The 16,397-nt window shown below is 37.7% G+C and overlaps 1 protein-coding gene across 22 annotated transcripts in view; it reads right to left on the bottom strand.

Annotated features, from left to right (window-relative positions):
• Fars2 (phenylalanyl-tRNA synthetase 2, mitochondrial) overlaps positions 1-16,397 on the bottom strand; it is a 512,601-nt gene that overhangs the window by 195,767 nt on the left and 300,437 nt on the right. For 21 of the 22 annotated variants that reach the window (XM_058582377.1, XM_058582368.1, XM_058582373.1 and 18 more), the window contains one exon: positions 8,946-9,020. The exons of the other annotated variant lie outside the window; for it this stretch is intronic. In XM_058582377.1, coding sequence (XP_058438360.1) covers positions 8,946-9,020 — 75 coding nt within the window. The remainder of the gene's footprint in view (positions 1-8,945; positions 9,021-16,397) is intronic. 22 annotated transcript variants of the gene reach the window in all.

The raw sequence follows: 16,397 nt of genomic DNA, 5'->3' as shown, positions 1-16,397 counted from the left end.
GCTAGAATAAATAGAAGGTAGTTTCAGAAGGGCCAACCCACACCATTGTTAAAAAAAAGACCCTCATGATTAAGAATTCAATAAATTTTTTGTGACAATCCTGTTTGGTTTTTTTTTGGTAGGGGGAGGACAAAAATCTACATATAGTGAAATGCATAAGTCCTAAGTGTAATTATTTCTTTCCTTAAATACAAAAGTAATAATAGAGAAATCAACAGTGACTCAACTGGATAGAAGGTGGTAGCCACAGACTGTCAGATGCACACATTCTGTATATGCTCTTATAACCCAGCCCTCTGTCCAGATGCAGAGCATTTGTGATGAACCCACAAAACACAAAATTTGTCTAACAATCATGAAGGCACATTAAAATACCTAAGAGACAGCTGAGCACAAACTGGGAATCACAATAGACACTCCAAATAGATGTTGAATCAATGCATCAATAAATAATGCAGGTCAGAGAACAGAAGATCCATGTGACTGTCAAAAACTGGGCATATGGAAGTCAGGGCAAAAGAGACTGGAGAAGAAGTAATATTTAATGAACAAACGGTTTGGATAAAATGCAAAGGGGTTCAAGATCCATTCTGTATGCAACAGGGATCTATTGAAAAGGTTAAAACAAGATAGTATAATCATGATATGGGGGTTGATGGCTGGAAATGGGGAACCAGGTTTGGGAAAGCCAGTTAGGTGGTTATTCCAAGAGTGTGGCTAGGGGTTTTCAAACTTCAAGGCACAAAAGAACCATTGGGAGTATGGTAAAATGCAGATTTCTGGTCTCATCCCCAAAGATACCGATTGGGTATGTCTAAGACGAGGAGAGGCATACAGAAAAAGAAAAGAAGAGAAATGGAGAAGGGGAAAGAGGAGGGATCCATGCCAGATGACCTTAGACTCTTCCCGTGAAAAGAGGAGGTAGGATGAGGAGCTGCCTCACAAACCTACAACTCACAAGCCCACAGTGGGAAATCAATGTTTGAAAAGGGATTGATCAGCTGTCTTTTTTTTTTTTAAAGGTGTGTTCAGCATGTTCAAACTGGAAAACGGTTAATTTGGGGGTTGCCATAGGACAGAGGCCTGACCAAGCTGGCAGAAATGAGAGGGTGAGGGAGCTGAGGGAGCTGGTGGAGAGAAACATGGCGATCCAGGTGTGGCTGTGAAGCCAACACGTTCAGTCAGGTGGAAATGCTCTGCTCTTGCTTTATAGGTCAAGCAACTGTGGCACCTGAGCAATTTCCCAGGCTGCTGAGGAGAAAGACCCCTTCAGGGGTGAGACCTGCTAGGCCATGAAGGAGGGTGATCAGATGAGACTGTGGGGAGCAGGCAAGAGTTTTTCAGGAAGAAGGCTCCAGAGAAAGAGTCCGACCTTGGAGAATCCTAACAAAGGTCTCCTGGGGCCTTTATCTTTGACTTCTGTTTTTTTAAATTTTCTTTTTATTAATTACTTTTTTTTTTTAAGTACTGGGGATGGGACTTAGGGCTTCCAGCATGCTAATCAAAAGCAGACTGCCACTGAGCTATGTACCCCCAGCCTTTTTCTGTTGACTTGAGGGGTAAGACACTTTTGGGCTTTTTTGGTAATTCTTTTTTCATTTAAGTTTAATCAATTAATTTTTGGATGCTAGGGATTGAACTCAGTGCCTTGCCCATGCTAAGCAGTATCTGCCACTCAGTTACACCCCCAGTCCCTTTATTTTTTATTTTTTTGGTACCAAGGATTGAACTCAGGGGCACTCGACCCCTGAGCCTCATCCCTGGCCCTATTTTATATTTTATTTAGAGGCAGGGTCTCACTGAGTTGCTTAGCACCTCACTTTTGCTGGGGCTGGCTTTGAACTCGTGATCTTCCTGCCTCAGCCTCCTGAGCCGCTGGGATTACAGACCTGTGCCACCATACCCAGCTAGTCCCTTTATTTTTTAATACACAAAATATAAAAATTATACATATTAATGAGGTACATGGTGCTATTTTGATATACGTATAACACTGTGGAATGTTTAAATTGGGTTAAAATGGGTAAGATTCTCGGTGTGCTTTGTGATTTTCTTTTTTAAATGATTCACCAATCTTTTCCATTAAATTATCTATTATTACTTAATAGCAATGTAAGCATCTAAATCATTTTGAAATGAAGGTATTACAACCATAAGTCACAAAGGAGAAATGAATTAAGTCAGACCAAAATGAAATTGACATCTGCTGCTATCCAAGAAGGCCCGCTGTGCATGGTCTTACACATTTCTATAGGTTGTCCTCTGATTACAATAAACCTAATTAGTCAATAAATAACAGTGGAGGCTCTACCTAATTTGTTCAGCGTGCAAGTTCAATTTACATACTAATGTTGCATATTTGCCTTTAATAGATGCAGCATGTGAAAGTAAGTGTAAAAATGAATAACCATTTGAGTATAAAGTTACGTCTTCATGAAAAATCTGAAAATGGAACAGCCAGTGAATCTATTTATTTCTCCTGTACTAGGAAATAAAGCTAATGTCAGGATGAGAAGATAAATGAAACTTGTTTCAGAGTGGCAAAGCTGTGGAAGCAGCTTAGGGCAACTTCCACAAAGAAACAGGTAACAACTGATGGAGAAAAAAGTTCACCCAACAGGCATGGCTTCTGGTTCTGGAAGAGCCTGAACAGCTGTAGGTCTGTACAGATGTTGTCCCTGCCTGAGGAGCCTGCCAAGGATTCCTCTCCTTTTAGCTCTTCTTAGAATGTGCTAAACAACCAGGTTCTGCCATGAGGGCGAGGCTCCATGCCCAGAGGCACTACTTCCTGAGCCTGAATTAATCTGTAAGCAAGAATGTGTTTTCCATTCTCCCTTTTTTTTTTCCTTGAAAAAGGTTAAATGCAATTTCTGTGAGGCAGGTGTGTAGTTAACAAGGTGCTAATCAGGAAACTGGGTGAGAAGAAGTAAAAAATCCCACACAAAACTAGATATCTGAATGGTGAAAAGAGGGCAACTAAATTACCTTTAGAAGATGCAAAAATTATGGTAATACAATGTTAAAGATGTAAATTTAAGGCTGGGGTTGTGGCTCAGTGGTAGGCACTGGGTTTGATCCTCAGCATCACAAAAAAATAAATAAAAAATTAAAGATATTTAAAAAATACGTATCTTTTTTAAAAAGATGCAAATTTAAGTCCAGAAGAGTGAAATAAAGAGAAGATGTTATGGTTGTTACCACTGCATCACAATGCAATGGGCATACCATAATACTCAAGATTGTCAAAACCTTAAAAAATATAAGCCAGTTCTCAGTATCATCTTTTCTTCCATTTCCTCACCTTTCCACCAAAATAACCACGTTAGGAAGATATTCTAGACATTCAATGAGGGCAGCATTACTGGAATATTATTCTAATTTGTTTTCCTTCATTTTTAAGTCCTTGGTCAAAGAAAAAATATTTTCTGTTTAACATACAGAAACATCTGAAGAAAAAGAACATCAAAAGCTTAAATCTTTTTTTTTTTTTTTTTTTTTAAAGAATGTGAGGTCAGCCTTCCATGATGATTAGCATTTATGTAACTGTCCTTAGTCAGTTCAAGAGTCTGAAGCGTCTTTAGGGAGTAATAGTGACAGTCTAGTGAGCTGAACAGGCCCCAGAGGTGAAGAAATAGATATCTGGCCCTGCAATCCCTCTTCTACCCACCCTACCTTTGTTCTTTTAAGTCTTCATTTCTGGAGGATACTTTTATTTGTTGGCCTTTGCACTCTGACCCCTGTGCAGCATTTTTTTTCAGCACCAACCCATGTTAGCATCTGCTCACCAAGTACATATCCCTGGGCAATGAATGATATCACCTCCCCAAACTTGAACTGCCCCAGATCACCCTCTTAACAGGTTCAACTCTGACTCACTCCCCACCCCCTACAAGAAACACCAATATTCCAAGTTCTCATTTCTGCTGTGGCCTGATTTATCACCTGGGCCCAGCCTCATCTGGAATCACATGCTCAACTAAAGACAGAGCCACTTGAAACAAAGATGATGACGAGAACAAAGCATAAATTTTTATACTCATGTACTCAGTGGATCAAAACTGGATTCATCATTCCCTTCTCCAAATCTGGTTTTTCTCCTATTTTTCATTCTTGGGAATCACCTTTCTTCCCACTTCTTACTTGCAGTAAGGGCACACCCAGTATGTCCAGGCCAGACCCAGTTTGCACCTATAAATGCAGTAGTAATTAACAGTGCCCTTCAACTCTGAAAGGCAGATTTCCATTTAGAAGATAAACGAGATGGTCACTGTACTTCTGTCTCTCAAAGGACTCCAAGGCCTTTCAGTACTGTCTCCTACAAGCTCTTGAGCCCCAATCTTATCTTCTGATCTCGATTACTACCCTATTCAGTCTCACATCTTTTCTTCTGTGCTAGGCCCCAAATGAACCTCTAGCCTCAAGGCTCCAATCCATCCTCCATATTATCAGCACTGGGTTATAACATGGAAATCTGATTATGAAATCAAATGTATTACAAATTGCCTTCCAGAGTAAATTCAAAACCTAAGCTGCAAGTCCCAAGTCACCCTTGCCCTATTTTCCAGCCTATTGAAGCTCATGTCCTATAAACACCCTCAAATGAACCAGAGACCATGGATTATCATGCCACCTGGCTTTTGTCATGCTTCCCTTTCATCGGTCTGACTCTCCCCCAATCAGTGCAGACTCCCGAGGAAGGCTGCCTTCTTCATCAAACCTCTTACACATCTCACTGACCCTCTATCCACCATGTGCATGAGCCATCCAAGGGCAGAGATATCTGGAAAAAGAGGAGATGCTCATGAATGTTTTCCAAATGAATAACTGATAATGTTCTTGTGTTTGAGATAAATCCTACCAAATTTCACACATTTCAACTGTGGTTCGAATGAACAGCAGGGAAATAACTCCTTTGTAATTTCCATGCAGCATGGGAGGATTTCTTCCTTGCTCTGCTGACAATGTAACTTGAATCAGAACCACATATTAAATGAGTGACAGAGACAGTGAGAGAAAATGTCACATAGAAAAAGACACAAAGAGGGGCAGAGACGGTAATATGGAAGGATAGAGGCAGTAAGATGGAAAGCAGAAACACGCGAGGCCAAGAGATGCTTCAACAGATACTGTCTTTATGAACACATGGCCACACCACTGCAGGATGGCAGTACTGCAAAATACCCAGGGTGAAAACATGATCCATTTACTACATCTGCAGAGGGACCTGCAAGGAGGGAGGGCCACACTGAGGAGGTGCTGCTCTTGAGGCTCCTTAATAAATAGCAGCCCTGGAGAAAGTGCTTTTAAAAGTTAAAGATTTCTTCCTCCTTCCCAGATACCACATTTATCATTGCCTTTTTGCTCTTCTGGATCTTAAATCTAAAATCTGTTTTGAGGTATTTCTACCATCTGGTAGGACTTTTCTTGAAGGATAAGGTCCAAAGAACAGCCATAGAATTTTCCCCCCCTAACACACATAGACACACACACACACACACACACACACAAAAAAAAAATTTAAACTGGCAAGATTAAGTCAAAATGAATGTCATGAGGAACAGTAAAATCTGACTTGGACAGTAGAGGAGACAAGGAACTCCTACTCATTTATATAGTATCATAGAATATAAAGTGGCCTTTGAAAGTATATGACCAAAGCCAGGCATGGTGGTGCACGGCCATAATCCCAGTGATTTGGGAGGCTGAGGAAGGAAAAATGATATTTCAAGACCAGCCTGTGCAACTTAGTGAGATTCTATCTCAAAACAAAAAAAGGGCTGGAGATATAACTAAGTGGTAGAGTGCTCCTGGGTTCAGTTCCCGGAGAGAGAGAGAGAGAGAGAGAGAGAGAGAGAGAGAGAATGAATCAGAGTATCTGACTGAACTTACTTTATCAGTGGAAAGAGTGTTTAGGTGAGTGAACCAGGACAAAATAGGTAGTAGCTAGCTAAAGAGCTCCACAAATTAATGCTTCTAAATCCCAGATTACTTTTCTCCTACCACACACCCACTCAAACATGATGTGTAGGATGAATCTGGTTGGAGTGTCACATGTGTGATTAAACATATGCCTATTTTTTTTTTTTATTTTATGGTGGTACTGGGGATTGAACCCATAGCTTTGTGCATGCTAGGCAAGTACTCCACTACTGGTCTACATCTCCAGCACAAACATATACATAATTTAAAAAAAAAAACTGCTAAAAATCAACTCTTTCCTACTCCATCAGAACCTCAGGAATCTTAGCATATAGGATGTGGGGTGATGATACTAGGCTCTACAGAATAAACAGATATTTATTTAGAAAATGGATAATAAAAAATGGACCTCAAAAATCACATACAAATAACAGTAATCACATTTTAGCCAGTAATGTTCTAAATGTGCTACTTAAAGAGTTTCTAATCAGATGACCACGTTTTCAGTATTGCCAGTAATTTATTTCTAGCAATACAATGGCAAAATCTGCAAATGACTTCTTTAATAAATATATAAAAACAATGAAAAACAAACAACTCTATTAAAACAATGGGCAAAGGCCTTGAATAGACATTTCTCCAACGAAGATAGACAAATGGCTAACAAGGACATGAAAACATTTCCAACATCACTAATCATTAGAGAAATACAAATCTAAACCACAAGGAGATCTTATTTCACACCTACTAGGATAGCTATTATAAAAAAGAAACAGAAAATAAGTTTTTAAGAGGATGTGGGGGAAAGTAAAATCCTTTGCTCTTGGCAAGAATGTAAAATGGTATAAAAATAGAATTATCACAGGCTTTACTTCTAAGTATACCAAAAGAATGAAAAGCATAGATTCAAAGAGATATCTGCATTTCACCACACTAAAATAAATGTTTGGAGAGATACTTACCCGATTTGAACATTACACATGCATATAGGTATAATCATCACATAGTACCCATAACTATGTATAATTTTTGTGTTAAAAAATAAAAAGGTGATATTTGCATATCCATGCTCATAGCAGCATTCCAGAGTATCAGTGACAGATAAGTCAATAACAAAATGTGGTAAACAATGGAAAAATTATTCAGCCTTAAATAGGAAAGAAATTCTGACACCACTGCAACACAGATGAATTTTGAGGACATTATGCTAAGTCAAATCAGTTGCACCGAGTCAAACACTGTCTGAGTTTACTATATGAGGCATCAAGAGGAGTCGAATTCATAGACAGAAAGTAGAAGGGTGGTTTACAGGGGCTGGGGATATAATGGGTACAAGTTCCAGTTCTACAGGATGAAAAGAGCCTGTGTTAATGAGGTACTATTCAAGGTGAACTGATTTGGACTGTGAGAGTCGTAGCCTAACCTAATTCAAACTGGAATGGACTGACTGTGGTAATGGTAGGCAGGAGGGGTATAGCTAGAGGAGACAGGTCACTGGGGGTGTGCTCTGGAAAGGTTCATCTTCCCTCTTTCTTCCCTCTGCTTTCCGACCCCACCATGGGTTGGCTTTCTTCCACTGGACCCTTCTGCCGTGATGTCCTGCCTTACATTGGGCCCAGAACAATGGACTCAGCTCACCATGGGCCAAAATAAACTTTTCCTCCTTTAAGTTGTTCTTGTTGCGTATTTTGGTCACAGTGATCAAAGACTGACTAAAATAGAAATGAGCCTGGGCCCACAGAGCAACAGAGTTGGTCATCTATGGACTGAGACAACTGATACCTTGAGCCCTAAACAAATATTCCCTCCTCTAAGTTGTTCTTGTTGGGTATTTTGTTCACAGCAATGAAAAAGCTGACTAAAGCATAAATGTTAAGGAAACTTCTTCCTCAGGATCTCATTCCAACTTCCTGTGATGATGCACCTGTGAGTTCATGCTCTGAATCACCTTCTTCTTTGTAGGATGCTGTGGGACTACGGAAAAAGAAACACGCTATACTCTTGGTCAAGTACTGAGCCAAACCTGTATTGACTTGGTAACCATATAATGAAGAGGCAGGCTCTCTAGCATGTCCCTAAACGACCAGTTCTCAATGGGGCACATGAAGGGCAAGCAGAGGCCATACAAACTTGTAGAAAAGATGACCGACTGAATGAGCAGAAATGGGAGAGGGGTAATGAACATGAGCTCAAATGATCTTGAAAACACAGATTTTAAACACAAAAAAATCATAATATGAAAAAACAAACCAATTAAGTCCATAATCAGAGTATGAACTCATTTTACTTAAAAAACTCCAGTATACAACTATAGGAGAAACAGAAAAAGATAATGGTGGGAATAGAGGAAAAGCACTAATCAAGGAGCACTAATAACTCAGATTTCTCTATAATTTAGCAAATATACAAATCTCTGGAACAAAAGTATTTTTCAAATACTCAGCAGGATAAAGATGAATCTATACCAAGATGCATCAAATTAAAATTGGAGGACATCAAATGTAAAGAGAAAGCTTTAAACTTTACCTAAGGCAAAAGGCATTGTTATCTACAAAGAAACAACAATTGATGAAGATCAGACTTTTCTAGAACCAAGGCCTGAAGTTGTTTCTTCAAAGCTAAGAAAAAATGACTGTGTCAAGAATTTTATACCATTCGAAATTATCATTCAACAAGAGTAACAGGGCTTGGAGTGTAGCTCAGTGCTCAGCATAAATAAGATCCTAAGACAAATCCCAAGCACCACCAACAACAACAACACACACAAAAAAAAACATAAAATAAAATTAAATTTAAAAAAAAGGAAGAAGAATGAGGGCAAAACAAAGATATTTTCAAATATACAAAGAACAAAAAGGGTTTACCACTTATAATCCCTCAAGAGAAAAAATGTTCAAATGGTATACTATATTATGAAGAAATGTAAACTGTAAGAGAAGGTTTGATAATTCAAAATTTGATAAGTGTTATAAAGTTTACTGTTAACTAATTAAACATAAATTATGTCCAGGTATGGTGGCACATACCTGTAATCCCAGTGACTTTAGAGGCTGAGGCAGGAGGGTCACAAATTCAGGCCCAGCCAGCAACTTAGCAAGACCCTGTCTCAAAATAAAAAAATAAAAAGAACTAGGGATGTAGCTCAGTGGTAAAGCATCCCTGTGATCAATCCCTAGCACTAAATAAATAAATGACATTTTCAAGGGCAGGATAATAAAAGATTGTTTAAAAAAACTTTATGCCAATACATCTGAAAATTTAGATAAAATAGATTCCTAGAAAAAAAAAATTGTCAAAACTGCCATACAATGAAAATTCTGAATGGGGCAAAACCTATTAAGAAATTTAACTTATGATTTCAAACTTCCCCAAGTCCCAGATGATTTGACTGATAATTTGATCAGACACTTGAGAGAAATAACATCATCTTTGAAATATTCTTCCAGAGATTACAAAAAGGAAATAGTTCCAATCTAGTTTTATGAGGATAGCATAATCTTAACACTAAAACCTGAGAAGAATATAACAGAAAATTACAGTCCTATCTCATCCCTAAACACAAATTTAGAAATCCTAAGCAAATATTAGTATATTGAATCCACAACTATATAAAAAGATAATATATTATAACCAAGTTATATATACTTCAGGAATAGAAGATTGATTTAACATTCAAAACACAATCACTAAATGTCACTGCAGTAACAGAATAAAGCAAAAAAATTCACAAGATCACCTCAAAATACATGAAAAGGTTTGATAAATTTTAATATCCATTAATGATAAAAAAAAACTCTTAGCAAATTAGAAATAGAAGGAAGCACCCCTAATTTGATAAAATGCTTTACAAAAAACTTATAGCAACCACTTTAAATAAATATTCATTTCAAAACTTTCAAGATCAGACATTTAATTAGGTTTTAATTTTACATTACCATAGTTCATTTAGTTCAATCTCCTCAATTCAATTTACTCCGATAAGAATCAAAGAATCACTCATGGTGAAATGAGTTTTTCAAAGGGAGCAAGCTAATAAATTCCCTTTTGCATTTACATCTACAAACCCCCTGGAATTCATTTCTGAATAATTAGAAATATGGGGTCAAGTTTCAGTTTTACCTTATAGATACCCAATTATCCCTGCTCCATGTGTGCAGAGACTTTCCCTCTTGTCATTTTCTGCAGGGCTAGTATTGTCAACAATCTAGCACATTGAGTACAGGTCTGTTTTTCAGCTCTTCACTGAACTTCTCAGGCCTATGCGTTCATCCTTGCCTGAGTTCCACCTTCTCACAATTATTGTAGATTTTTAAATCAGATTAAGTAAATTGGTTATTTGGCTATTATTGGTGCTCTACATTTCTCGAAAAACCTCTCCGAATTTCTGTTTTTTAATTACTTTGGCCATGTGATATAAATTTGAAGCAATCCTACAAATTGTTTTTGCACACATACAAATGCAGCAATAATAGAGAATGGCGCACATCCAACTGAAGTATATATAGGTGACCTCTGGGGAAGATATCAGGGAAGGGGAATGTCACCAGGGAGGCAGATGTGTTTCATCTGAATTGTTTTTACTCATTTAAAAAAAAAAGTATTGGTGGCACAAATCCAGGAATTGATAAAGGTGGAGAATAGGGGAATGGGCTCACAGGTGTGCACCATTATTAGCAAATCTAATCCAGAAACACATTTAGGATATGTAATTATTTTACATATTTTAAGATACATAAAACATATTTTTATTCACTATTTAAACATATTTTAGGATATGTAAACATGAATAAAAAGAAATATATAATTACTTCTCAAATAGTAGTTAACCTAGAGTTCACACTCTGCCAAATGATCTCTTAAAAGGGTCACCTATTTATAGTTCACTGTGCTTAGTAGTGAATTATATCTTACAATGATAATTTATGCATCTCACAGGGAGGTTCTTTAGAAAATAAATTCTCCCTCACATTGAAAGAAAATATTTGATGCATTACTTAGGTAAGTGATAGAAAGAATAATTAAGCTATCCACTATATAAATTACTGCTCTTTTAAAACCACATTCTTCATTTCCAAGATCACCAGATTACACATAAAAAAAAGCCAACATAAATGTTTAGCTTGAAAAGCTGTACCACAGGGTAATCATGAAATAATTCCCACTGCAGATGAACCCCAAAGCTCCTCTCATCTTCTGAGTTAAAGGGGCAGGCTACCCCTCTAATTGAAACAATGAAAAGACTTGTCTGTTCTTTTGCCCAGATAAAGATGCTTAATGATCCCACTTACCTTCCTGGGTTAATTTTTCTTAGTAAGGTAAATTACTTTGATTTAATTTGGTCCCAGAACATTAATATGAACATTGAATTTCCCACTTAATTGACTCGGATCAACATTTGTCAGTTGTTTGATAACTCTGAGGATCTCATTCCTAGGTTGAGTGACCTTGAAGTTAATATTTCAGCCCTTTTCCCTTTTGGCCAATATAGTTAACTTAGTTGAATGCTCCATGATGACCCTGACTTCTACATTGTATTTTAAACAGGAAAAAGTGCTCCAAGCCACATACTGCCCATTACTCTTGCTCAGCTGGCCTCTGAAAGTAGCCATAGCCCGTTCTAGGCAAAAGGAACATTTTCTGTTGTATTCTGCTACCTTTCCTATCCTCTACTAACAGTTACTAATAGGGCATTATGTAAAAATGTAGATGTGTAACCGACGTGATTCTGCAATCTGTATGTGGGGTAAAATTGGGAGTTCAAAACCCACTTGAATCAAATGTATGAAATATGATATGTAAAGAGCTTTGTAATGTTTTGAACAACCAATAAAAAAAAGGAACATTTTCTGTTTGACTAGGGATCAAAGCATTAAACTAAAGGGAGATTTTAAGCTATTGTCAGCAGAAGAGAATGATTTTAGGCTGGAAGAGTTTTTCTACTCGCCTCTATCATTCCACTTCATAAGTGACAATCTATTCCAAAAAAATGGCTGCAATAATAAGAACCATCTTCTTTCACAGGGCCTACTTGGATGCAACTGTCATTACTGGTTACAAAATAATGCAAAAGCATGAGCCTTATTGACAAGAGCTCAGTCTAAATAGCAGAAAATAACAGGCTAACTTCACAGATTACTCCAACTACCTTGAAGATGAAATGTGAGGAAAGCCTGCTGAAGACTTTTAGAAAACTTTTTTTCACATAAATAAAAAATAAAGGAAGAAGAGTGTTCACTTTCTGCCTCTACAACTTACTGCATGAAGTAATGCTTGATGAGCCTGTTGCCAACTTTCCATTCTGAGGAAAAAAAGCTCAAGGTTCTAGAGCCCTGGCAACACTGAGGGTTTGCTGCTAGTGTTCTTATTTATGCCATTTTAAACTGGGTCTTCTCTTGGTTGAAGCCGAAAACATCCCCACCACTATTCTGTAACAATTCCTTTCCATATTCCATAGGAAAGATAAATGTTTATCCACCTGTCACCACTTAACTGACATGTTCTTTCTAGGTCAGTTTCTTAATACTTGTATTTATTTGCCCCTGGTATCTATTCTGATGATGTTTTTCTAAAATTCCTTTAACTTTATGACCCATCAATTATTAGCATCCAGTTTAGATGATTCTTTACAGCACAGAAATATCACAGGGATAGAAACATCAACATTTCTCGTCATATAAATGATTCCTGAAATGTATTGCCCATACTTTGTCAAATTTTACAGATGTTGGGAAGATTTAAGGTTCAACATGTTGTCTATCAACAGGAAGTGTTTGTACATGTCTATTAGGTTAACAGCCAAGAAAATACAAGTAAGATATTGAATGTGTGTATATGTTAAGTTACAAAAAATAAATCACTGCAATCCACACTATAAGCAGACTACACAAAAAGCTGGACTTGTTCTTATTTTTTTAAGTGCTTAATAAATAAAAAAGAAATTATGGTAGCAATTCTCTAGATATGATAGATTTCCCAGTTTCACCAAAATAAAAAAGAGTCTTAACTTGACAGCTTAACCCAAAAGTTCCTCTGAAGACAGAAGTTGCAACCTAAAATAAACACAGAGCTTCAATCCATAGGACAAAATGGACTTTGGGCCAATGAAGTGTCTTAGTGTCATGAGGCTGGGATTATACAACTCCAGTGACAAAGCAAGCTGAAGACAGAACCTGAGAACATGAAGGACCAAGGATTATGAGGACAGTGGCCGCCACCAGCAGAACAGTACCTATTTTGTAGCAGTCATGGTGGTATAATACTGGTGCTGGTGAAAATATGAGTAAGAGTTAATAGGCATTAATCAAGATGTGCTAGGCTCTGTTATAAATGCCTACATACCCATACTATGAGGATTCCCGATACAAACCCATCTGTTCTCCTATCACTGTGTCTCTCCTCGTTTACGAAGTAAATAATGCTCACTGAACACATAAAAGGTCCTATGGTTGGTCATCTTCTCACTTCTTTCCCTGTCCCTTCCTATTAGTTTCTTCTGGGGTAAACATATTTTTTTCAGCAAAAGATAATACTTAATGTACATGTATATATAAAACTTGGTGAGGTGGGAAAAGTGCACGTGGAAATAATTTCAAAAGTTTGAGATCTATTAATTTCAATGTGATACAATGAAACTAATGGGATTCTCACAGTTGGATTTTTATGGGAACATAATGAGGAAACACTGTAAAATCCTGCACTAAGTCTCTAGCTAGCACCATTTATGATAATGACAGCAAAACCAGATCCAGGAGCTATTCCAAGCCAGAGAGATTAGGAAGTAATCACAGGCTCAAGCTCTAATACAATTCTGGAGGGACAGAGAAGGATTTCGAGAATTAACTAGCAAAACAGGATTAAAATAAAGAGGAAGAAATTTTTGACCTCCACATTCATTGGTCAGTATCGGTGAAATTCTACATTCACCTATATATAGCACCACCATTTTTTTATATTATAAGTGTCTCTTAATAAAGTTTCCTCCTCTAGATTACAAACAACTTGAAGTCAGGAACTGCCCATTTCACTTTACTGACTCTAGCATCTAGCATACTTGGTATAGGCAATAACAGAGTTTACTAGTTCAACATTGGGAGCTCTCCGGAGTTAGCTTTCATAAAAATCATTGTCCTGTCACTTACTAGTATTGTTTCATCGAATTACTTGTTGGCACCCAGACTCAGTTTCATCATCCACAAAATGGGCTTATTATATCTACTCTATCAATTGCAGTCCACAAAAGCTTTAGCACAAGCAAAATATTTAGCTTAATGAATTACACATAGGATTCAACAAGTGGCAAATATCATAAAGTCTCAATAAATTACTGTATAGATGAATGCCTTATTGAATTGTAATTGCCAGAAGGAATAAGTAAAAGGAAAAGATTTAGCCTTGGCCTTAACAAGCTCCCAGTTCTTACAGTGCTTGCTGCCATAGAAAGAGCACTGGTCAACTTTGACAGTTTCCCCTGGACATCTAGGCAAGGCTGACCTCAGAGATGATTGAGTTGATACCAGAACCTTTCATAGGCACTGTCCTATTGATGCCTACTGAATTCTTTGCCCTTTCAATTTCTTGTGAAATCACCCCTAGTTCTAATTCTAAAGGGCACAAGCAAATCTCTGACTTCAGCATATTTTTTTAAATGTGCATTTAAACTAAATTTACTTACACAGTTCCCTCACCTGGGCAAACACAAAAAGGAAAGAAAGGAGGAAAGGTTAAGGAGGGAATCTTAAATGTAGAATCTCTGGCTCCACTCAAAATATACTGACTTAGAATCTGCATTTTTGTAAAATCCATAGGTGATCCATCAGCATATTAAAGTTTGAAAGACATTAATATATGTAGCTGCTAATAAATTCATAAAGCAGGCCATTTAAACTCAATGCTTAATTTTTCTCTAAGTTCTACACCAATTATTGGATTTGTTGGAAAATAAATCCTTTGGCTCTGAATAACCTACCTATGATTTTTTTTTTTTTTTTTTTTTAAAAACCAGGGTTTGAACACAGGTGTGCTTGATTACTGAGCCAGCTCCCCCAACCTCCCACCTTTTTTTTTTTTTTTTGAGAAAGGTCTCCATCAGTTGCTTAGGGCCTCACAAAATTGCTGAGGCTGACTTTGAACTTCTGATTCTCCTGCCTCAGGCTCCTGAGCAGCTGGATTTTCAGGCATGCCAGGTTAACCTATGAATGTTAAGTCAGGTTAAACTTCAGGAAATGCCTCCTTGAAGCTCTGAGTGAACAATATACCGTGCTAATGCTGCTAGTGAGATGACTACCCTGCAAGGTTTCTCACCTGTAAAATGGAAAGAAGAATAGCAGCTAAACTCAGAGGATGGCTGAGAAGATCTTGTAACAGAGTGGTCATGAAGGCCAAAATGAGTGCTCACGACCAAGCGTGATTACACGTGGGGTGAGAGTTTGCACTTACTCACTTGTTCTCCACCACTGCAGTTGCAGTAACAAGTGTTTGAGACAGCATCCAGGTTAGGAATAAGATGGCCTGTGGCCAGATAAGAAAGCCAGGAAAAGCTCCCGACTGGGAGAAAAGATTATAGGCAATATTACTGAATTATTTGTAAGCCACTATGGACAGGTAATTAATGATTTTAAGTAAACTATGTAAGTAAAATGTACAATGTTGAGCAATTTTCAACAACAACATTACTCTGTGTGGGGCAAAACATTAAATTTATAATTCTGGACTGTTTAAGGAACATTTAGACAATTAACAAAAGTTGCACTAATTGAATACTAAGTTCAGTGCATTGAAATTGCAAATGTGGCTTTAGAGGAATTGGCTGGAGTACATGAATGAAGGCACACCCACATCAATGAGCACAGTATGGGAACTGAAGTGGTGGACAATGATCTCTTGTATGGAGCAAGATGACACTTGTAGGACAAAACAACCAAACTGTTCATCCACTTATCTCAAGCACTGATCCAGGTGGGCCAGAGAGGGCCCGAACAGGTAAAGCCCTTAACTCAAAATATGTAAAATAAAAAGCAAAAATTAAAATCACATTACAACTTGAGGATCCTACTTACTAGATCTAAACAATGGTTTTCAGGCATTCATAAAAAAAAAAAAAAAAAATCACAGAAATAAGGCCTCAGGGTACTCCACTGAGAAACTGCTCCTAGCACCCAAAAGAGTGCACTCACAGCTGGATGAGCTTGGAGACCTCAGAAGAAGACACCACAGAGACCAAGAGAGTCTGAAGCATAATTTAGGAGGGCCCAAGGGGAGATGAACAAAGAGAAACTTCTGCCTCCTACACAACAGGGGCTTCCAGAGTTTCTTGGCCAGAGAAACCACAGCTCAGAGTTGCTAAGAGGCCTTTCCCCCAGGTTTCCCCTCCTATCCTCTGTGAAGAGTACTGCCTAAGGTCAAGTGCACTAAGTGACAGAATGAGTCTGAAACTATATATAGATAATTACTCTCTGAAACAGTTAAAAATTGCTAACATA

Source organism: Marmota monax, unplaced genomic scaffold (genome assembly GCF_021218885.2).
Source record: "Marmota monax isolate L192 unplaced genomic scaffold, Marmota_monax_Labrador192_F-V1.1 WCK01_AAM20220418_F8-fsc00029, whole genome shotgun sequence".
NCBI lineage: Eukaryota > Metazoa > Chordata > Mammalia > Rodentia > Sciuridae > Marmota > Marmota monax.
Note: the sequence above shows the minus strand (reverse complement) of the source record. Positions and strands in the feature narration are given on the sequence as shown.